Here is a 22882-nt window from a genome sequence, read left to right as displayed (position 1 = left end):
CACCACGCCTGGCCTTCATTTTAAAGTTGATGAGTTTAATGAATTGATGAATATAAATCCAGGTTATCTGCAAGAATTAAAATGTCAAAATTTTTAATGCTGTCTGTTGGTAATAAAGTTACAGCTACTGCTAATACCTGTGGATTACTGTCTTCATTAATGATATAGGGAATATTATTAAGATTCCTTTGTATACGCTCCTTCCAGCTGACCCAATAACAACTTCTCTTTTTCAGTGATCTTGCATTCCACCCTTGTTCGGCCCTTACTCAGTGCCTTACCTTGCCTTGTCCTTCCATAGTTGAAATTTCATGTATCTCAGCATATTTTAGTTTTTTCTTTTCAAAATTTGAAATATATCATATTCCTAAAAGTTCAACATGCAAAAATGCATGGCTTAGTGAATTATGAATTATGCGTACTCCCCAGATCAAGAAACAAGAACATTTCTGGAACCCCAGAAGCCTCCTTTTGTGCCCCTCCCAGTTGCACAGTTAAAACCACCTTCCTCCCCTTAAGTGTAACCATTTATCTGACTTTCATGTGGAACGCTTCTTTTATTTTTTTCTTCTTTAGCATTTTACTATAGCATGCATCCCTAAACATAGCTTACTCTTTTTTCTCCTGGGATATTGCCAGCCATAGCATAACCCATAATTAAATCTTACTGTGCTGCCCCTGCTTCTTTACCTGGGTTATTGAAGGTAGTGGGAGAAGAACCCCACTGGTGACTCCTCCAGATCCTGCTGAGTCTGTGATAGTTAACAACCTTATCAAACTTTGTTCCTCCCAGACCCTGCAATGTCTTTGGACACTGCTACCTTCTGTGTTTTCAGCTGAGGTTTCATCCGTTGGACACTCTTGTGTTTGTGAGAACTAGGTCCCGCTGAGGTTTCTGGGACCCAATGTACTCCCATACTCTGGAGGCTGATGCATTTCTAGAGAATCCTGGGCTTTGGCTCCTCTTCAGCCTCCTTTTCTTTTCTCTTCCTCTCTTCCTTACCCATTGTCTTGCAAAACGAGGTGCTTTTGACCAATTAGGGTCAATAGAGCCACAAAAAGAAATGTATTACCGTTCTCAGTTACTGATCTATTTAAAGTGAGTTGTCATCAATATTTGTTCACAAATGTATTAAAGGTATCCAGAGTATTAAAAAAAATTTTTTTAACCACTTTAAACATTAAAAATACCCAATTTTTATAATCCATTACTGACAGTGTTGGAATATTGTTCAGGACGATCTCTCTACCTGAGTTGGTTGTTGCAGTGTTGTTTTGTTTCTTCTGTCCGTGGTTGTCTTTGACTGCATGCTGCTTATTGCACATAGAGAATTATTTATGGGGATTCCCCTAGGGCTAGGATACATGCCATCTCCTCTGCAAAGCCCTTAGGTTTATTTCTGTCAGGCATTTGGGGCCTCTGCTGGTTAGGTATGATCACAGAGTTCAAGGCTTGAGGTTCCCTGGCTTACACAGACTGGAAGAACTTGGTATGGGCAATCTAAGACCATGACATTTCCCCCTCCTTTTTATTTCTGCTGCTCTGTTCAGGACTCAGGAGTTTTTCTTTCTTTTTTTCTTTTTTCTTTTTTTTTTTTGGAGACAGAGTCTCGCTCCATCACCCAGGCTGGAGTGCAGTTGTGCAATCTTGGCTCACCTCAACCTCCGCCTCCTGGGTTCAAGCGATTCTCATGCCTCAGCCTCTCGAGTAGCTGGGATTACAGGTGTGCACCACCCATGCATGGCTAATTTTTGTATTTTTAGTAGAGACAAGATTTCACCGTGTTGGCCAGTCTGGTCTCGAACTCCTGACCTCAGGTGATCCACCTGTCTCGGCCTCCGAATGTGCTGGGATTACAGGCACAAATGAGCCACTGTGCCCAGTCAGTAGTTCTTATGGTTCCCTGAGGTTAGGAAGATAGGCTTTTTCTGGCTCACCTTCACATGAAGTAACGGGGAGAGTGCATGCAGTAGAAACAACAGTGGGGGGTGATTCCAGGTAAGCCCTAAAATTGGAGTATGAAAATGCCCCCTAAGGCAGCCTGGGCCAGCTAATACTAATAATTAACCTAGAAAATATAACATGTGTTCTTAACTCTCCAGATAACATCTTTACCCTCAACGATCTCAAAACATTAAGCAATCGACACTCCCCTAAATTATTTTTAAGATGGTCTTGCTCTGTCATCCAGGCTGGAGTGCAGTGTGGCACGATCATGGCTCACTGCAGCCTTGACCTCTCAGACTCAAGCGATCCTCCCACCTCAGCCTCCTGAGTAGCTGGGACCACAGGTGTATAGTACCATGTCTGGTTGATTTTTTTTAAGTTTTTATAGACTGGGTCTCTCTATGTTGCCCAGGCTGGTTTTGAACTTACGGCCTTAAGCAATCCTCTTGCCTTGGCTCACAAAGTCCCGGGATTACAGGCGTGAACCACCACACCTGGCCTATTTTTCATATGTATTTTAGTTCTACCTTTTTTAAAAAAGAAATTTACAGACTATCTTGTATAGGAATCCTGGTGTTGACCCACCTCCTTTGTTTATCATTCTTTGCATTCTGGACCTTCCATCTGGAAGAGTTTTAAAATACTGAATTAGAGCTTATAAAATTCTTTTAGTAAGGGTCTATGGGTGAAAGATTCTTTTCACATATTATTGTCTGAAAGTGTCTATTTTGTCCTTGTGGAATTCATTTTCTCTAATCATGAATGGTTACTTTTACTCATTGAAGATATCATTGAAGAAGATAGCATTCTGTTGCCTTGGGGCATCCGTTGTTGCTGTCGAAAAGTTGGTTGCAGTCTAATTCTTGTTTCTACAAGAGGCCTGTTTTATTTTGTCTAATTTTAAGACCTCTTCTTTGGTTTTGGTGGCTTGCAGTGTCACTGTGACCAATTTTGGTTTGTTTTTTAATTTTGATTCTTTAAAAATCTTTCTGGTTTTCTAGTAGGAAAGCCTGCTAGACAAATTCTAAAAGAGCTGTTAACACTTGGTTTGATTTTTAATTGATTTATTCTTCTCACCTAGGGCATCTGAAAATTTTCCAACTATTACCTCTGAATGCTTTTTCTCTTTTCCCTTTCCTTCTGGAATGCCAGTTAGATATGTGTTAGATTTTCTTACTCTATGTTGCACGACGCCCAACTCTTCATTGCTTTGTCCTGCATTCTGCATAATTTCTTCAGCTCCACCTTGCACTTTATTCATTCGCTGTTCAGGTGAACCTGATCTGAGGTTAAATCATTTTATAGAGTTTTGACTGTCGGTGACTATGATTTCCATTTCTTGGAGTTTGATTTGGTTCTTTATCATTTGATTTTCATTTTCTGTAGTCTCTATTCCTCTTAATCTCATCATTTACTTCTTTAAATATATATATATATATTTTTTTTGAGGCGGAGTCTCGCTCTGTCGCCCAGGCTGGAGTGCAGTGGCGCGATCTCGGCTCACTGCAAGCTCCGCCTCCCGGGTTTACGCCATTCTCCTGCCTCAGCCTCCCGAGTAGCTGGGACTACAGGCGCCGCCACCACGCCCGGCTAATTTTTTTTTGTATTTTTAGTAGAGACGGGGTTTCACTGTGTTAGCCAGGATGGTCTCGATCTCCTGACCTCGTGATCCGCCCGTCTCGGCCTCCCAAAGTGCTGGGATTACAGGCTTGAGCCACCGCGCCCGGCCTTCTTTAAATATATTTAAAATTTTATTTATGTATTTGCTATTTCCACTGACTGAGGTGAAAATCTTCATCAGTTTGATTTTGCTGCTGTTTGCTACCTCGCAGTTAGAGTGACTTGTGTTATGTGACGTGTGTGTGTGTTGACGGAACTCATTTCTTAGGACTATCACTCGTCCCAGGACCACATCAAACACAACTCTTGGCTTGGGGTTTTTCTGACTTCATAGGCAGTGTGAATTCATAGTAAAGAAATCTTTTTGAGGGCTGGCTTCTTATGAAGTTGTAATGGAGACTTCCTTTTGGTTTTTGATTTTTACCCCTAGGTCCCAAAGTATAAGTTTTCATGACTTGCCGTCAGTTTTTGCCAAAGCGTTTATCTTCTCTTCTATAAACAATAGCCTTTTCATTTGACATTCGTGCCTCCCTGGTTTGTGTAAGTTTTAATTTTTGTAACACATCAGAGAGTATGAACAGCCGATTCTTGGGATGCATGTGGCCTCGCTAGTCTGTGCTGAAGAGCACAGTATGTAGTAGAGTAGCTTATACTCCCTGAGTGCCCAGGAGGCCATAGTTTTTCAAAAATCCATGTATTTTGCAGAGACTTGGAGAGTTAATACAGTATGCTTAGAGTGTGGTTAAGAGAGTTAAGGGAGTGTAAATATACATTATTTTGTAAAAGTAATTTGTAAAAATTTTAGGTGACATGTTTTTAGTTATACCACATGTATAAAGAATCGTAAACATTACAATTCAGGCTCAGGATATAAGAAATACTGTTATCCAATGTTTCTTTTACTTTCTCCCTTTCTCTCCAGGTGGGTCCTATGTGTATGAACTCAGTGCAGTCCTCATACACAGAGGAGTGAGTGCTTATTCTGGCCACTACATCGCCCATGTGAAAGATCCACAGTCTGGTGAATGGTATAAGTTTAATGATGAAGACATAGAAAAGATGGAGGGAAAGAAATTGCAACTAGGGATTGAGGAAGATCTAGGTAAAACCTTTAAGTTGTGAGTGCCCTTTTAAAATATAAATTTATTTAGTAGAAATATTTGTGATAAATTATTATGGCTCAAGATTATTATGTTACAGACTCTCAAGGATATTTGCATTTCTTAAACACATGTAAAGTCACTGAACATCTTGTATTAGCAATGCTTGTTTTTCAGTTTTGTGTTCTTTTCGAGTCCGTGTCTTACTCTGTTGCCCAGGCTGGAATACAGTGGTACAATCACGGTTGACTGTAGCCTAAACCTCCTAGGCTCAAGTGATCTTCCCACCTCAGCCTTCCTAGTAGCTGGGCCTGCAGATTTGTGCCACTACACCTGGCAAAATTTTGTTTTTTTTTGTGACAGAGTCTTACTCTGTCATTAAGGCTGGAGTGCAGTAACACCATCTCGGCTCACTGCAACCTCTGCCTCCTGGGTTCAAGCAGTTCTCATGACTCAGCCCCCTGAGTAGCTGGGATTACAGGCATGTGCCACAATGCTCAGCTAATTCTTTTTCCTTTTCCTTTTCTTTCCTGTTTTTTTTTGGTCACTCTTGCTGCCTTCTTGTCCAGGCTGGAGTGCAATGGGAAGATCTCGGCTCACTGTAACCTCTACCTTTTGAGTTCAAGAGATTCTCCTGCCTCAGCCTCCCAAGTAGCTGGGATTACAGGCATGTGTCACCACGCCTGGCTAATTTTGTATTTTTAATAGGGACACGGTTTCCCCATGTTGGTCAGGCTGGTCTTGAACTCCTGACCTCAGGTGATCCACCTGCCTCGGCCCCCTAAGGTGCTGGGATTACAGGCATAAGCCACTGCACCTGGCCTTAATGTTTTCTATTTTTAGTAGAGATGGGGCTTCACTGTGTTGGCCACGCTGGTCTTGAGTTCCTGGCCTCCAGTGATCTGCCCACCTTGAACTCCCAAAGGGCTGGGATTACAGGCGTGAACCACCATGCCCGGCCAACCTGGAAAAAATGTTTAAAAGTTTTTTTGTAGAGACGGGGTCTCACCTGGTTGCCCAGGCTAGTCTCGAACTCCTGAGTTTAACAATCCTCCCGCCTTGGCCTCCGAAAGTGTTGGGATTATAAGGCATGAGCCACCACGCCCAGCCAACAATGCTTGCTTTTTAAAATTTTAGTTAAAAAAGTTTACAATTATTTTTTTCCAGAGATGGTTTTCATAGTGTCATGTTTTCAGTAAAGCTTGAAGGCAAATGATCAGTTTTTAATTACCAGGCTTATTTAAGTGGGTAGGGGAGGATCATAGGTATTAAGTTAATGATGATGAATAGTAGATTTAATGTAGTAGGATTAGTAGTTGTTTTCCTTGGGTCAGGAAATTTATTTTGGGGAACTAACTGTAGCAGGTAAACTTTGTTTTTCCTTCCTTTAAGTATCTTACCCAAATCCTTGAGCAGTGCTTCTGTGGAGAATGAGCTGGTTGCTACTGTGTAGTGGTGAGGTCTCCCATAAAGAGTACTTCTTGAAATAGTGGTGAGGTCTGCCATAAAGAGTACTTCTTGAAATAGTATCCTAGTATATACTTTCATCACCTCAGTTGTCTTGGGCCTAAGTACCCATTTATTTTCCAAAGGAATGGACAGTTTTTCTACCTGGAGCCGTCTCCTGAGCTGTTTATCACTTTCTTCCCATTGTCTGTCAGACAGGTATAGGCAATTGTCCAAGGGCACAGGCTTTGTTCTGGAAATCCAACACACAGCATAGTGAGATGACACATGCAGACTCACAACTGTGGTCATCATTTCACAAGAAAGTGCTAAACAGCTTTGGATGAGGTTCAGACTGTGGTATCTGAATCAGAGAAAAGAAATGGGAGTAAGTGTGTGTGTGTCTCCTGCCACTGTTTTTTCTTAGTGGGTCAGAGACATTTATTCAAGGTGTCCAGTAGGCAGGAGCGTAGCAGTTGAGATTTGCTTTCAAGACACATGCATCATCTCTACAGATAATAGATTGTTAACTCCATTCATGTAGCTTGGAGAAGTCATTCTTTCACTTTTAAATTTTATTTTCTTTACTTTTATTTATATATATTTTTTGAGACAGAGTCTTGCTTTGTTGCCCAGGCTGGAGTACTGCGGCATGAACATGGCTCACTGGAGCCTGGAACTCCTGGGCTGAAATAATCCTCCTGCCTCAGCTTCCCAAGTAACTGAGACCACAGGTGTGATCCACCACACCTGGCTAATATTGTGATTTTTTTTTTATAGAGACAGGGTCTCCCCGGGTTGCCCAGGTTGCTTTTGAATTCCTGCCCTCAGACAATCCTCCCACTTGGCCTCCCAAAAGTGTTGGCATTACAGACATGAGCTTCCGTGCCCAACCTGTTTTCTACTTTTAAATAATATTTCTGTGTTTATAGAATTTCAGCAATCTCACTCCCATTTTACCTAAGTAAAACTCAAATTCTAAACATTTGCTTATACAGTATGTGTTTTCATTATGACATTCCTACTAGGAACAGAATTGAGATAGCACATTAATTGGGTTGAGTGAGGTGGCTTACACCTGTAATCCTAGCACTTTTAAGAGGCTGAGATAGGAGGATGCTTGAGCCCAGGAGATCAAGACTTCAGTGAGCCATGATTGCACCACTGCACTGCAGCCTGGGCCACGGAGTGAGACTTTGTCTGGAAGAAAAAAAAAAAGAACTTTAAATTGTGAAAAGTTATGTCTTGGTTTTGACTGTTTTTTATTGGTTTTTTTTTTTTCTTTTTTTTTTTTTAATCTGTCTACATTCTAGGATTAAAAGCATTGTTAAGGCTGTCTTAAATATGGGTAGTCCTAAATTTTGAAACAGTTCAAGAAAACACTAAACACCCACTGGCATCTCATTCCAGTGTTTTCATAACTCATTATTTTATGCAGCATATAATTTAGCTTTCATCTTTTAAATCAAAAATAGAAAATATTTTTAAATTTCATTAGACATTCATTGTTATGTTGTATCCTGAAGTTTTAGGAATCATTTTATATTCCATCTTATACAAAATCATGAACATCTTAAATCTTGGGTACTTTTTTTTTGAGATGGAGTCTCCCTCTGTCAGCCAGGCTGGAGTGCAATGGCCCGATCTCAGCTTACTGCAATCTCCACCTTCCGGGTTCAAACGATTCTCTTGCTTCAGCCTCCTGAGTACCTAGGATTACAGGCGCATGCCACCACGCCTGATCAATTTTTTGTATTTTTAGTAGAGACGGGGTTTCACCATGTTGGCCAGACTGGTTTCAAACTCCTGACCTCAAGGGATCCGCCTGCCTTGGCCTCCCAAAGTGCTAGGATTACAGGCGTGAGCCACCGCGCCCAGCCTGTTACTCTTAATTAGGAATGGATGACTAATCTCCTCTTACCTGTACATGTTACTGGTATTTTAATTCCCTGTGACAGTACAGTGATCTTCCAACCTTTTTTGTTCACATGTTGTCTGTAATACTGTTGAACATCCAAGCATGGGTGCAAGGGAAAACAAAAAAAAATTGAACAACTTTTTTTTTCTTTGCACATTTTAAAATCTAACAAATTTCATCATAAATTTTAAGCAGCTCCAAATGCTGTAATTTATGACATAATAAACACCAAAACTTAAATTGTAACATCACTCTTTTATTAATGTCCAGATGACATTAAATACCATAGAGATTTTATGTCCACCAACATCCTTTTCAGGGATAACTGAACAGGTCTTATTTTATAGTAGGCATTTTTAACAATTCAGTTTTCTTCTGTACTACTATTTCCATTACATTTACCCTACAGAATTTTATTCTAATGGAATATAGTAAGTTTTTTGTGACTATAAAGCTCTGAATACTTAAAAAGTACTTCTGGATAGAGTGCTGTTTTTAAAATTATGACTATTACTACATAATTGATAAAACTCATAAAAGTATGTTATAAATTTTATTAAACAGTACAACTTCTCTGTAAATGTATTTTTTTTTTTTTGGTAAATATATCTTAATGTGATAGATGAGTCCTTTTTCTGTCACTGGCTGAGAGGTTCTATCTTTCTTTTGTGACATGGGAGTCAAATGATTGTGAAAAGAAAGGTAGAAACCATCATGGGACCTCAGTGTTGAGGCAGATCCATTTTAGAAAAGCACCTGGTGAATTGAGGATCTGGTAACTGGATTTCCTTAGAACTGCCCATAACCTTTTTTGTTCTTTTTGAGACGGAGTCTCACTCTGTCGCCCAGGCTGGAGTGCAGTGGTGCTGTCTTGGCCCACCACAACCTCTGCCTCCTGGGTTCAAGCAGTTCTCCTGCCTCAGCCTCCCAAGTAGCTAGGATTATAGGTGCACATCACCATGCCTGGCTAATTATTTGTATTTTTAGTAGAGACGGGGTTTCACCACATTGACCAGGCTGGTTTCGAATTCCTGATCTCAAATGATCTGCCGCCATAACCTCTTACCTCTCAGAAAGTTACCTGGAACACTGAAACCCAATTTGAAAATCGTTTTCATGTGCTGTAGTTGCCATCTGAAACACTTCATGTTTTCCACTTGCTGTTTATTTTATAGAGATTAGTGGCTAATGTTTCTGGTTGTTAGCATTTCATTCCTTTTGTTTTTTCTTTTTTGAGACTGAGTCTTACTCTGTCACCCAGGCTGCAGTGCAGTGGTGTGATCTTGGCTCACTGCAACCTCTGCCTCCTGGATTCAAGTGATTCTGCTGCCTCAGCCTCCTGAGTAGCTGGGATTACAGATCCCAGGCTAATTTTTGTAGTTTTAGTAGATATGGGCTTTTACCATGTTGGCCAGGCTGGCCTCAAACTCCTGACCTCTGGTAATCCACCTGCCCCGGCCTCCCAAAGTGCTGGGATTACAGGCGTGAGCCACCGCACCTGGCCCATTTCATTTCATTTTTAAAAATGATGCTATTTTAGGCTGGGTGGGGTAGCTCACGCCTGTAATCCCAGCACTTTGGGAAGCCGAGGAGGGAGGATCACCTGAGGTCAGGAGTTTGAGACTAGCCTGGCCAACATGGTAAATTCTCGTCTCTACTAAAAATGCAAAAATTAGCTGGGCGTGGTGACACATGCCTGTAATCCTAGCTACTGGGGAGGCTGAGGCAGGAGAATCACTTGAACTGGGAGGCAGAGGTTGCAGTACACCGAGACTGTGCCATTCTACTCCAGCCTGGGAGACGAGTGAAATTCTGTCTCAAGAAAAGAAAATATGCTATTTTATTTCTTTGGGCAATTAAATTAAGTCTAGATTTATTTGTATTATTTTGACTAAATTGAAGAAAATCTGTTTACTAAAATGATTACTGAGCTAATTTTTATTTTTCAAACTGTACATATACATTTTATATTTGCTTTTATTAAAAAACAACATTAGGCCGAGGTGGACAGATCATGAGGTCAGATGATTGAGACCATCCTGGCTAACACAGTGAAACCCTGTCTCTACTAGAAATACAAAAAATTAGCCGGGCGTGGTGGCAGGTGCCTGTAGTCCCAGCTACTCAGGAGGCTAAGGCAGGAGAATGGCGTGAACCTGAGAGGCGGATCTTGCAGTGAGCCGAGATTGAGGCACTGGACTTTAGCCTGGGCGACAGAACGAGACTCCATCTCGAAAAAAAACCAAAAAACAAAAAAACCACACACACACAACATTAAAACAAATACTTGTGTACCAAGCAATCATTAAGAATAAAAATATTTCGGCCAGGTGCAGTGGCTCACGCCTGTAATCTCAGCACTTTGGGAGGCTGAGGCTGGCAGGTAGTGAGGTCAGTAGATCGAGACCACACTGGCCAACATAGTGAAACCCTGTCTCTACTAAAAATACAAAAATTAGCTGGGTGTGGTGTTTTTAGAGAGACGGTTTTCACCATGTTGGCCAGGTGTGAGCCACCGCGCCTGGCCTATTTTGATTTTTTAATTTAATTTAATTTAATTTAACTTTTTCTTTTTCCTGAGACAGAGTCTCGCTCTGTCACCCAGGCTGAAGTGCAGTGGTGTGATCTTGGCTCACTGCAACCTCCGCCTCCTGTGTTCAATCAATTCACTTGCGTCAGCCTCTCAAGTAGGTGGACTGCAGGTGCGCACCACCACGCCCGCCTACTTTTTGTATTATTTGTAGAGACAGGGTTTCTCCATGTTGGCCAGGCTGGTCTTGAACTTCTGGCTTCAAGTGATCCGCCATCTTGGCCTCCTAGAGTGCTATGATTACAAGCATGAGCCACTGTGCCTGGCTTCAGTTAAGTTTTGTAATTTAAGACTAACATAAAAATCAGCTTATGGCAATAGTGATTTTTTTTGTTGTTGTTCCAGGTTTGTTCCCCAGAAAAACGTATTTTCTTTTTACCTTTTAAAAATGTAATGTGGTTGGCAATAGCGGTAGTAAACTTTTTTAAATATTAGAAGCTAAAGAGCCTGCCAAATTTCTATGGCATTCGAATGTTTTAGATTGGTGTTAATGTCTCTTGGGTGTATGTTTTGGAAATTGTTTTCTATAGCCCTGCTAAAGAATAAACAAACTCTAGGCACTTAAGGTACCTTTTGATTTCTCTATCTCAGCAGAACCTTCTAAGTCTCAGACACGTAAACCCAAGTGTGGCAAAGGAACTCACTGCTCTCGAAATGCATATATGTTGGTTTATAGACTGCAAACTCAAGAAAAGCCCAACACTGCTGTTCAAGTTCCAGGTAAAGCAGTTTTCCAGGATTATATCAGGCAAATGTTTTAGAATGCCATACTCAAAGATTAATGATAACTAGTGGATTGCTTTTAGTTATTATGATGAATTGATTCCATAAGCTGAATGTTGGTGAAAGTAAATATCAATTGCAAATTTACTTTTAAAAAGTGAGCTTCTGAAATAAAGCAATGCAATTATTAAAAAATCAGAAAGTAATCAAAACATGTATTTAAAGTATAATTTGGTTTTAGTTTGTTCAGTTTATAGAGTATTTGTGAATTTTATTCATTTATCTGTAGATTTCCTAGACTTCATAATATAAAAGGTAGAGTTGCTGCTGCCCTGAAGACAGTCTTAGTCATTTTACTCAGCACTTTTCTAAGTTTGGTGGCATCATCTATTGTTTTTTATTTATTTATATTTTTTTACTCTACCGCCCGGACTGGAGTGCAGTGGTGCAGTCGTGGCTCACTACAACCTCTGCCTCCCAGGTTTAAGCAGTTCTGTGCGTCAGCCTCTGAGTAGCTGGGATTACAGGTGCATGCCACAATGCCCAGCTAATTTTTGTATTTTTAGTAGAGACGGGGTTTCACCATCTTGGCCAGGCTGGTCTTGAACTTCTGACCTCATGATCTACCCGCCTCGGCCTTCCAAAGTGCTGGGATTACAGGCATGAGCTACTGCGCCCCGCCTGGCATCATCTTTCTAAAGTGGTGATTTTGAGCCATTCAGTTGTTCTGGGAGGCTGATGATGTCATGGAGAGCTAAGTGGGGGGAATCAACTTAGTATTATTCCAGTGTCTGTCTTCAGTTTTACTTCTACCTTCAGATTGAAGGTTTCTAGCAGACAGGGAGACCATAGTTGGAATTTCTGACAATGTTTTAATCAGTATTTGATATGATTTAGAGATTAGCATGGTTCACTATATTTGAAAACAAGGATAAAGTTGTTTTTTGACTTTCTGTTTTGAATAGCCTTTCTTCAAGAGCTGGTAGATCGGGATAATTCCAAATTTGAGGAGTGGTGTATTGAAATGGCTGAGATGCGTAAGCAAAGTGTGGATAAAGGAAAAGCAAAACACGAAGAGGTTAAGGAGCTGTACCAAAGGTTACCTGCTGGAGCTGGTCTGTAAGATATTCTGGGACAGCACTGTTGCCATTAAGTGCCTTGTTTTTTTATGTTCACAAATGTATATGAAGAAACTTTCTCAAACTTACTCTTTCTAATAACCCACTAAAGCCAGCTTAAACACTCTAAAAGTACTTTGTAAACCGACAATAACTTGATGTGTAGCATTCCATATTATTTCATTACGTTGTACTTCTAAAAATGGGAAGCTGTTAATAAATTATAACATTTAGGTCAGCACTTTGCATCCATGAGTATTGTAGATATTTATATTTTGTGAGATATTAACTTGTTTAAGAAAAATCCGATTGGATTACTATGGAAAAAGCAACTTGCCTGTTCTGTTTCTTTGCATACTTTGTGACCTGACAGTTTTAACAGACATTCTATTATATGAGTAGTTTTTTTTTGATACTATTAGATTAACTTGAAGTTTAATACCAAATATTATGCTAAGAGGAGAAAAACTTTCTGCTGACCCCTGATTTCTTAGAAATATCCTACATAATCCAGCTTATCCCTTTTCTGTATATGTTTATTCAGGTTTACCTGGTGTCTCAAAATGAAACCAAATTAAGCCTTTTTAAAGGCTGATGTGCCATTTGTATTAAATTATCTGTCATTTCAAAGACATGAATTTCCCAAGCCTAATTCCTACTTAAGGAAGAGAGACAATTTAGTCCTTACTTTAGAAAATAAATACTTAAGCATAATTGTACTTGTGGTTTGTCTTTTTAATATCTTAATTTTCCATTACTAGTATAACTTTAAACAGAATGTAAACAAAAATTGCTAAGTCTATAAGAATAGATTTTAACTGAATTTTAATTTGATTCTGACCCTTCTTTGTAATCTGTTACTTCAACTCTGTCCAAGGGTTGGGATTATCCTAAAGAATTAAACTGACCTTAATTTAACTGGAAATGATTTGGGAATGAACCCATGATTCAAATCTCTAAATTTATAAGTCTTTGTTCAAAGGTGTCGGGACCTAGAAATCTATTTTCCAAACTTTATTCATGGTTTCCTGTGTCCACTGGACAAGAGAAAGGGACTTAACTGGGTCTAAAGCGAAATACTCATTTGAACCACTCTTTAGAACTATGGAGTTCAAAGATGTTATGTGTCAAGTTAGCACTGTGCTTCCTTTGGCTGTTTTCATTCAGCGTACAGGCACCTTATGTTCTTAGAATATGCTTATGTTCTTAGAATATTTCTCTGTGTTATTTATACTTTTACCAATTATGAGCTATATAATTATTTTCCATTTGCAGTAAACTTATATTGTAGAAATTCCACATTGTAAAATTATGTAGAATCTCAAAGTTAATGAGCGTGGTTTTGTGCTGGCAAGAGAAATCTTTCGTTATGCATTTTCTAAATCTTATTTTTGTGTGTGAACATATTTAAAGAAAGATCACTTACCCTAAAATTTAAGCCTCAGTAGGAACATGCTTTTTGCCCTTTTTATTTCCATTGAAATATACTTAAATTTATCTCTAGGTAAAGTGTTTCAGATGTTTTTAGTGCTGTAATTGTTCTAGACCATATAACTTTCCTAAGAAAATGTGTCATGTTCAAAATCCAGGTGTTTTTTTTTTGTTTGTTTGTTTTTTGTTGGCTTTTTTTTTTTTTAAGAACTTTAAACCAAAATGTATATTTCCCTGTGGTAAATATTTTAATATTTTGCTTTCCTCATCAAATGCTGAGGTTTCATACAGTCCAGTATCTCCAGCTTGATAATGGGAGAGTTCTCCCTCATTTGGAGTTGATTATATCCATGGCCTTTGGAAAGCAAGCCTTGTAGTTTACTGAATCACAAATACTAGGGAATATATTTGAGGGGCCCACTCAGAGTCTTTTTCTAGTGCAGAAACATCTGTAGTGTAAAAACTTTGCCACCAGCAGAATCTGCCTTAACCATGAGACTTGTGCTCCACTTGTATTCTCAGGCAAGCTCTTGGCAGAGGTCAGTGCAACTCTTTATGATGATAAAGACTGAGAATGGAAAGAAAGACAGACTTCTGTGACCATAGTCACTCTTCCCTCATGGAGCCCACAGCGCACTAAAGTGAAATCTGGAAAACTTGCTCAGTTAGTAATAAGCATGGTATTAGATTAGAATTATAGGCCTGTTCTCTGCTTTCTGTCTTCCTCCTCTTACTATAAAACCATACATCGTTTTTCTAATTATTATATCTTTCATTAAATTTATATTGAACAATTCAAAAACCAAAACAACAAGCTTTCCTTGGAAGTTTTCTGTGAGATTGGAAAATGTTGTCTTTCCTTTGAGCCACGTTGTTGCTGGACAGTCAGGCCACAGTCACCCTAGGCTTTGAATTCCTGCAGACGTACCCTGGCAAGGAGGGCTTTGTGCATTTTGAGCTTTCCTAGATTCCTTTCATTGTGAGGGCCGGGATTCTTAGGGTGTTTTCTTCAGTTGGCAGTAACAGATACTGCTGTCTGTCCGCTCCTCCCCAGCTGCTGGGGAGACTAGAATGCCTAGTGACTTATTCTTGAAGGTTGCTCTTTATCACAATCCTGTTTTTTCTCCTCTGATAGCCTTTGTATTACTTACCATTTTAATCTAATTGACTGTCCTTGGGAAAAGATTAGAGTATGCTAAGGCCTTTATTTTGCTCTCGGAAAGGGATCATTTATCTTTGCATTCCCCAGATACCCAGCGTACTCTATCCCTGGCAGATTAAGCTTGATAAATGGCAAATAAAGTCGGGAGGCATTTTGAATGCAATTAGCCTTACCATGATATACTGTAAAGTGCTGCAGCTGTGTTACATATACTGCATCTTAAGGTCTCCTCCTTTTTTTTTTTTTTTTTTTTTTTTTTTGAGATAGAGTTTTACTCTCGTTGCCCAGGCTGGAGTGCAATGGTGCAATCTCAGCTCCCCACAACCTCTACCTCCCGGGTTCAAGTGATTCTTCTGTCTCAGCCTCCCAAGTAGCTGGGATTACAGTCATGCGCCACCATGCCCAGCTAATTTTTTGTATTTTTAGTAGAGACGGGGCTTCTCCCTGTTGGTCAGGCTGGTCTCGAACTCCACACCTCAGGTGATCCGCCCGCCTCAGCCTCCCGAAGTGCTAGGATTACAGGCGTGAGCCACCTTGCCCAGCCAAGGTCTCCTCTTTTATATAATAAGGTTATGTAAATGTGTCATTAACTTTTCCATATCTCTTTTCTTCCAAAAAGCTCAAAATGCTTCATATAGCTTATCTTTTATACTCAACAACATCCCCATGAGGTAGGTAGAAGGCAGGTATTATTACCTTCATTTTACAAATAAAAGACCGGAAACATAGAGAGTTTAAGTGACTCGCTCAGGTTCATTTTCTTGGTGGCAGAACTTGGATTAGACCGTGACCTCGACTCACAGTCCTGTGCTCTTCCTCTGGAGTCACTTTCGATTTGACCAGTCAGAAGACTCTTAGTCGATGATGTACAGTGCCAAATTTTGTTGTCATAAAAATTGAAATGGTTCGCTGTAAAATTAAAATGGGAGTTAGTTTTCTAGACATGTAACTCTCTGGGGAGTATAAAACTGGTCACAATGGGCTTCGTTGAAGTATCTGTCCCTCAGATCTCATCAGAAGGAGTATATAATACAAAAATATAAATTCAACCTCTGTATGTTTTCTTCTATGTTTTATGCTGGGACTCACTGGAGATCTTTGTAAGTAATCAAAGCTGGCCCTTTATCTTTGATTTTGGCTTTTAGGGAATTCTAGGGACTTCCTTTCCCCAAATTAAAACTCATTTTGAGGTGTTTGGTTTTGTCTTTTAATTTTTGCAACTTCAAAATTGATGACGACTCAGTTCTAGTGTACTTTATCCTGGAACTTGTTTAAAATAGGTTAGTTTCTTGAAATTAAATAATAATATAATGAATAGATGATGACTTGGATTTGGGTGGGGGAATTAAATACCTTTTCAAAATTGCCATCAGTGTCATCTTGGAAAAAGAAAGTTCAGTAGTTAAAAGGGTCTTCTGAAGTGTGGTCATAGTTGGTGAGGTTAATTTCTAACTTAGAGGTCAGTTTGGCTTCTCATTTTAATTTTCAGATGTATATCACATATATGTGAAAAGTAATGACAAAAATAATTTATGAAATAAACATAGTAGGGCATGAGGTTGTGTTATTTGTGAGGCAGCAATGGAGCATGACTTGTAGTCAGCAAACATGGGTGTCTTGATCAAAACTCTGCTGTGCTATTAGGCAAGACTCTATGTGGATGCCTCTTGTAGAATGTGGTTAATAATACCAGCCGATCTCATAGGGCACTGTGCAGACTCAGCATTACTGTGCAGAGCTCCTTGAACTCAGAGGAGTGGCACTTAACTGGAGCTTTGTGTCGTAAAAACATCTTCCCCCAGACAATGATTCTTCTGATTCTGCTAACTCTGGACAGAGTTTGCATTGTCTTTTGAAAAAAATGAATGTATCACTTAGTCCAAAAACTGTAAAAATACATAGGCTCTTTCCGATGCTTGCTTTCTCAGAGCCCTATGAGTTTGTCTCTCTGGAATGGCTGCAAAAGTGGTTGGATGAATCAACACCTACCAAACCTATTGATAATCACGCTTGCCTGTGTTCCCATGACAAGCTTCACCCGGATAAAATATCAATTATGAAGAGGATATCTGAATATGCAGCTGACATTTTCTATAGTAGATATGGAGGAGGTCCAAGACTAACTGGTAATTCAAGATGTCCTCTCTGTTTAAAAAAGAGCAGCTCATTAAATCTTCATCTTATGGTCTTTATGAGTGTGGCTTATGATGATTTGACCCAAACTATGCTAGACCAAATATTCCTTACACTTTGCAAAAAGAATTTGCTAAATAAAGTAGAAGTGAAGCAACTGATGCTATTCATAGAGGGTTGGTTGGGGTTTTTTGGTTCATTTTTTGATTTGTTTTGTTTTTAACCCCTCTCAAAGCAGACAAAATAAGACCCTTTTGAGAAAACTGTCTGGTACTTGAGGCCTTGTCTGGTTAATTACAAGTTTGTGCCTCCATGTTATGGTGACTTTTTTTTTTTTTTGAGATGGAGTCTTGCTCTGTTACTCAGGCTGGAGTGCAGTGGCTCAATCTCAGCTTGCTGCAACCTCCGCCTCCTGGGTTCAAGTGATTCTAGAGCCTCCCGAGTAGCTGGGATTACAAGCGCACACCACCACACCCAGCTAATTTTTGTATTTTTAGTAGAGACGGGGCTTCAATGTGTTGGCCAGGCTGGTCTCAAAACTTCTGGGCTCAAGTGATCCACTTATCTTTCCCTCCCGAAGTTCTGGGATTACAGGCAGGAGCCACCACGCCGGCCTGTGGTGACTACTACCAGTGTCTGAGCTGTAGATGGTTACTTAGTTTATGAATGGAAGCTGCTTGATTCTACCTTCAATATAGACCTATATATGTGACCACATTGTATCCATGGTTTTATTTTGTTCTGGCTGCCTTTCTGTTCTGCCTCCTTGAAACATTTTTCTTTTTACATGAGTAGCTACCAACATAATCCCCCCTCCAATTTTCAGATGAGACTGTAGGAAATTACATGACACCTCCCTCCCCAATACACTATTTCTGAAATTAAGTGCTGTTTTCTAATGGTATACAACTTACTGCATAAACCAGATATTTAACTACATGCTGCAGGCCTTCTGTTAAACACCACTGGAGTTTTGTTTCCTAAATTTCTGGGAATTTTTTTTGTTTTTTTGAGACAGTGTCTCACTCTGTTGCCCAGGCCAGAGTGCAGTGGTGCAATCACAGCTCACTGCAGCTTTGACCTCCTCAGGCTCCCATCTCAGTCTTGCAAGTAGCTGGGACCACAGACATGCACCACCATGCCTGGTTAAGTTTTGTACTTTTTGTAGAGATGGTGTTTCATCATATTGCCCAGACTGGTCTCAAACTCCTGGGCTCAAGTAATCGACCTGCCTCGGCCTCCCAAAGTGCTGGGATTACAAGAATGGGCCACCATATCTGGCCCGTTTTTTTTTTTTTTTTTTTTTTTTTTTTTCCTGAGACAGAGTCTTATTCTGTTACCCCAGCTGGAGTACAGTGGTGGAATCATAGTGCACTGCAGCCTTGAACTTGTAGGCTTAAGCAGTCCTCCCACCTCAGCTTCCCAAGTAGCTAGGACTACAGGCACACACCACCATGCCTTGCTAATTTTTACATATTTTTGTAGCGACAGGGTCTCACTGTGTTGCCCAGGCTGGTCTCAAACTCCTGTCCTCAAGCTATCCTCCCTGCCTGGCTTCTCAAAGCTCTTGGTGGTATGAGCCACTATACCTGCCACTGTTCTTAATTCACAATGAGTAAACCATGCAGTGGGAAAAGCGTTCACATTTTAGATGATTCCTAAAACTTCTTTGTGTTTTAAACCAGACCCTTCGTTTTGCTTTTCCTTTTAGTGTGCTTTGAAGATCACTTTCACGTGAAGATCATTATTTATAATTATCAGCTATATTTAACCCCTCCACCTTAGAACCTCAGTTATTTGATTATCATCTTATAAAAATTACATGTAAGCCTTGTCAGATACTGTATTTAGATACTTTTAACATAATATAACATTTTCTCTTTCATTTTTCTTTCTTTATTCAGATAACAGTATTGCTGTCTTGGTATCTAATTGTCTTAGTAAAATAATTTAGGGTATATATCAGTTTGCCACATTGCCAACATTTGTGACTTTGGTTTAGAATGTGTCTGTTTGTGAAGTGCTAAAAACATTTTCCTAACAGGAAGTCTGTTTGAATGAAATATATTTCCTTTCATTCTTTCTTGCCTGTAGTGAAAGCCCTGTGTAAGGAATGTGTAGTAGAACGTTGTCGCGTATTGCGTCTGAAGAACCAACTAAATGAAGATTATAAAACTGTTAATAATCTGCTGAAAGCAGCAGTAAAGGGGTATGTTGCACAGCGTACATTGTTTATGATAAACTAAGAAATTTTCAAGAGGTCATAACCAAGCAGCTCGTTATTTATTGAAAATAGGAAGTTGGGATGTTTAGAAGAAGGGTGATAAAGTGAATGGCAGAGCCAGATCAAAAGTAAATTTTGCAACAACCGCCCCTGTGGCAATGATAAAGAAAGCTGCTGAGTCAGATAGCCTTTGCCACTGTATTCCATCCTACCATTTGATTGGTGTGATTGGCATGAAGGTAGGAAAAGCAGGATAATATTTAGAATGGAAACAAAATATTAGATCCCTGCAGTTCAATAGTGGACAGAGAAAATGACCAAAATTAGGAAGTAGGTTAAAAACAATTACATGTACAGTAGCTGATGTTGAGTGTTTGTAATTCACTTTAGTTGTTTTTACAGGCAAAGAAGGGAGGACAGTGTTTGGAAATATTACTTGTATGATTTAACATTCTCTCTGTTCCACAGCAATGATGGATTTTGGGTGGGGAAGTCCTCCTTGAGGAGCTGGCGCCAGCTAGCTCTTGAACAGCTAGATGAGCAAGATGGTGATGCAGAACAAAGCAACGGAAAGATGAATGGTAGCACCTTAAATAAAGGTAACAATTTAAACCTATATGTGAAATTATACCATGAAAATATAAGTGGGCTGGGCACAGTGGCTCATTCCTATAGTCCCAGCTACTTGGGAGGCTCAGACGGGCAGATCACTTGAGCCCAGCGGTTATGCCAGCCCCACTGCACTCCAGTCTGGGTAACAGAGTGAGACCCTGTTTCTCTAAAAAACAATTTTAGGCCGGGTGCGGTGGTTCATGCCTGTAATCCCAGCATTTTGGGAGGCCGAGGCAGGTTGATCACTTGAGGTCAGGAGTTTAAGACCAGCCTGAGCAACATGGTGAAACCCCGTCTCTACTAAAAATACAAAAATAATTAGCCAGGAGTGGTGCTGCACGCCTGTGGTCCCAGCTAATCAAGAGGCTGAAATAGTAGAATCGATTGAACCCAGGAGTCGCAGGTTACCATGACCCGAGATTGCGCCACTACACTCCAGCCTGGGTGACAGAGCGAGACTCTGTCTCTTAAAAAACAACAACAAAACCCAAAAATTCGTAAAATTGGTTTCATACCCATCCATGTAATTTTAAAGACAACTTTTATTAAACTACAAGCTCTTGACTGGGCACAGTGGCTCACGCCTGTAGTCCCAGCACTTTGGGAGGCCGAGACGGGTGGATCACGAGGTCAGGAGATCAAGACCATCCTGGCTGACACAGTGAAACCCCATCTCTACTAAAAATACAAAAATTAGTCAGGTGAGGTGGCGGGCGCCTGTAGTCCCAGCTACTTGGAAGGCTGAGGCAGGAGAATGGCATGAACCCGGGAGGCGGAGGTTGCAGTGAGCCGAGATCGCACCACTGCACTCCAGCCTGGGCGACAGAGCGAGACTCCGTCTCAAAAAAATAAAAATAAAATAAAATAAAATAAAATACTGCAAGCTCTCACAAGTAGCTCAGAGCAAATAAAAGATTTTTAAGCTATTGAAATTCAGCAAGGACTCATGTGAAATTTTCCTGTATAACCTATCATGCTTTGGGCTCAAGCTCTCTCTAGTTAATCACATGCAAAATTAATATTAATTCTGTTCTAGGCTAAGAGTTTAAAGAAAGGTTAAGTCTACTGCAAATTGGCATAATATATTGTATGCTCAGTACATTTTGGTTTTAGATTATCTGCCACACTTCCTTTGTCAAGTAAATGAGCTTGTACTTCTTAATCTTTCATCAAGTAGAGAGGGCAGCTTTTAAATAGCTTTCTGCCTGTAAATTCTTCTGAGTTTCATATGCTTTCAAATCAGAAATTATGTTATTGTAAATCAAATACTAAATTTAATTTTATAATCAGTGCTTCATAAGATGTCAAGGAAATTTATTACTTTAATGTTCTTGACCTTTATTGAAATATTCTGTATTTTCTGCATTCAAGCATTTCATATCATTTATATCATTATTTTATTTTTTAAGTTTTAATTTAATTTATTTGTTTATTTGAGATGGAGTTTCGCTCTTTTTGCCCAGGCTGGAGTGCAATGACGCGATCTTGGCTCCCTGCATCCTCTGCCTCCCAGGTTCAAGCGGCTCTCCTGCCTCAGCCTGCCGAGTAGCTGGGATTACAGGTGCACACCACCATGCCCAGCTAATTTTGTATTTTTAGAAGAGACAGGGTTTCACCATGTTGGCCAGGCTGGTCTTGAACTTCTGACCTCCAGTAATCCACCTGCCTCAGCCTCCCAAAATGTTGGGATTACAGGCATTAGCCATCGCACCTGACCAGTTTTTATTTCTTTTGAATTCTAGAGATACGGCTTCACTATGTTGCCCAGGCTGGTCTCCCTCTTGTGCTCAACCGATCCTCCCACCTTGGCTTCCCAAAGTGCAGGGATTATAGATGTAAACCACTGAAGCTGGCCCATTTCTATCACTTTATATTATATTTATTTTATTTGGTATTGATCTTCCCATCTCACCACCTTACTTTTTGAGAAAACCAACCCAGTATTTTAAACTCCTTGAGCTGTGATTAATATTTTCAAACTTGAAGAGTTTTTACTTTTTTTGAGACTTTTTTTTTTACTTTTTTGAGACGGAATCTCACTCTGTCCCCCAGGCTAGAGTGCAGTGGCGTGATTTTGGCTCACTGCAACCTCTGCCAACATTCCCCACCACCCCCCGTTCAAGTGACTTTCCCGCCTCAGCCTCCTGAGTAGCTGGCATTACACATGCGCCACTATGCCCGGCTAATTTTTGTATTTTAGTAGAGATGGGGTTTCACCATGTTGGCCAGCTGGTCTTGAATTCCTGAGCTCAAGTGATCCGCCCACCTTGGCCTCCCAAAGTGCTAGGATTACAGATGTGAGCCACTGCACCCAGCCGAGTTTTTACTTTTGATTACAATATTTTATTGTGCTATATAATTCATGAACTTAACATCAATTTGAGTTTTATTATCCTGTCATTTGAAAAAACATACTATAATTTTAGTGATAACATGTGACTTAGTGTGAAGTATTTATTTACTGCTTTTTAAAACCTCTTTATTTTGGGAGGCTGAGGTGGGCGGATCACGAGGTGATGAGTTCGAGACCAGCCTGACCAACATGGTGAAACCCTGTCTCTACTAAAAATACAAAAATCAGCCAGGCGTGTTGGCATGCACCTGTAATCCCAGCTACTCAGGAGGCTGAGGCAGGAGAATCATTTGAACCCAGGAGGGGGAGGTTGCAGTGAACCAAGATCGTGCCACTGCACTCCAGCCTGGGAGACAGAGCATCACTCCGTCTCCAAAAAAAAAAAAAAAAAAGCCTCTTTATATATCAGTGTCCCTTCATTTTTAGTAAAATTGGATGCCGTAGTAGAAAGTGCCTTCATGTTGGCATAGCTTAAAAGTATTTTTCATGTTGCTTTCAGAGTAA

General features: G+C 40.1%; 1 protein-coding gene and 1 pseudogene across 10 annotated transcripts in view; one reads left to right on the top strand and one right to left on the bottom strand.

Moving 5' to 3' along the window:
* USP48 (ubiquitin specific peptidase 48) overlaps positions 1–22882 on the top strand; it is a 107264-nt gene that overhangs the window by 43639 nt on the left and 40743 nt on the right. For 4 of the 10 annotated variants that reach the window (XM_031665229.1, XM_031665215.1, XM_031665209.1 and 1 more), the window contains exons 9-14: positions 4491–4670; positions 11214–11342; positions 12311–12460; positions 16985–17182; positions 19284–19398; positions 19882–20012. In XM_031665229.1, coding sequence (XP_031521089.1) covers positions 4491–4670; positions 11214–11342; positions 12311–12460; positions 16985–17182; positions 19284–19398; positions 19882–20012 — 903 coding nt within the window. The remainder of the gene's footprint in view (positions 1–4490; positions 4671–11213; positions 11343–12310; positions 12461–16984; positions 17183–19283; positions 19399–19881; positions 20013–22882) is intronic. The other 6 variants (XM_031665213.1, XM_031665220.1, XM_031665226.1 and 3 more) reach the window with 4 other exon arrangements.
* LOC116272110 lies at positions 2937–2993 on the bottom strand (annotated as a pseudogene).

This window comes from Papio anubis, chromosome 1, assembly GCF_008728515.1.
Source record: "Papio anubis isolate 15944 chromosome 1, Panubis1.0, whole genome shotgun sequence".
Classification (NCBI taxonomy): domain Eukaryota; kingdom Metazoa; phylum Chordata; class Mammalia; order Primates; family Cercopithecidae; genus Papio; species Papio anubis.
This window is presented reverse-complemented; position numbering and strand designations above follow the sequence as displayed.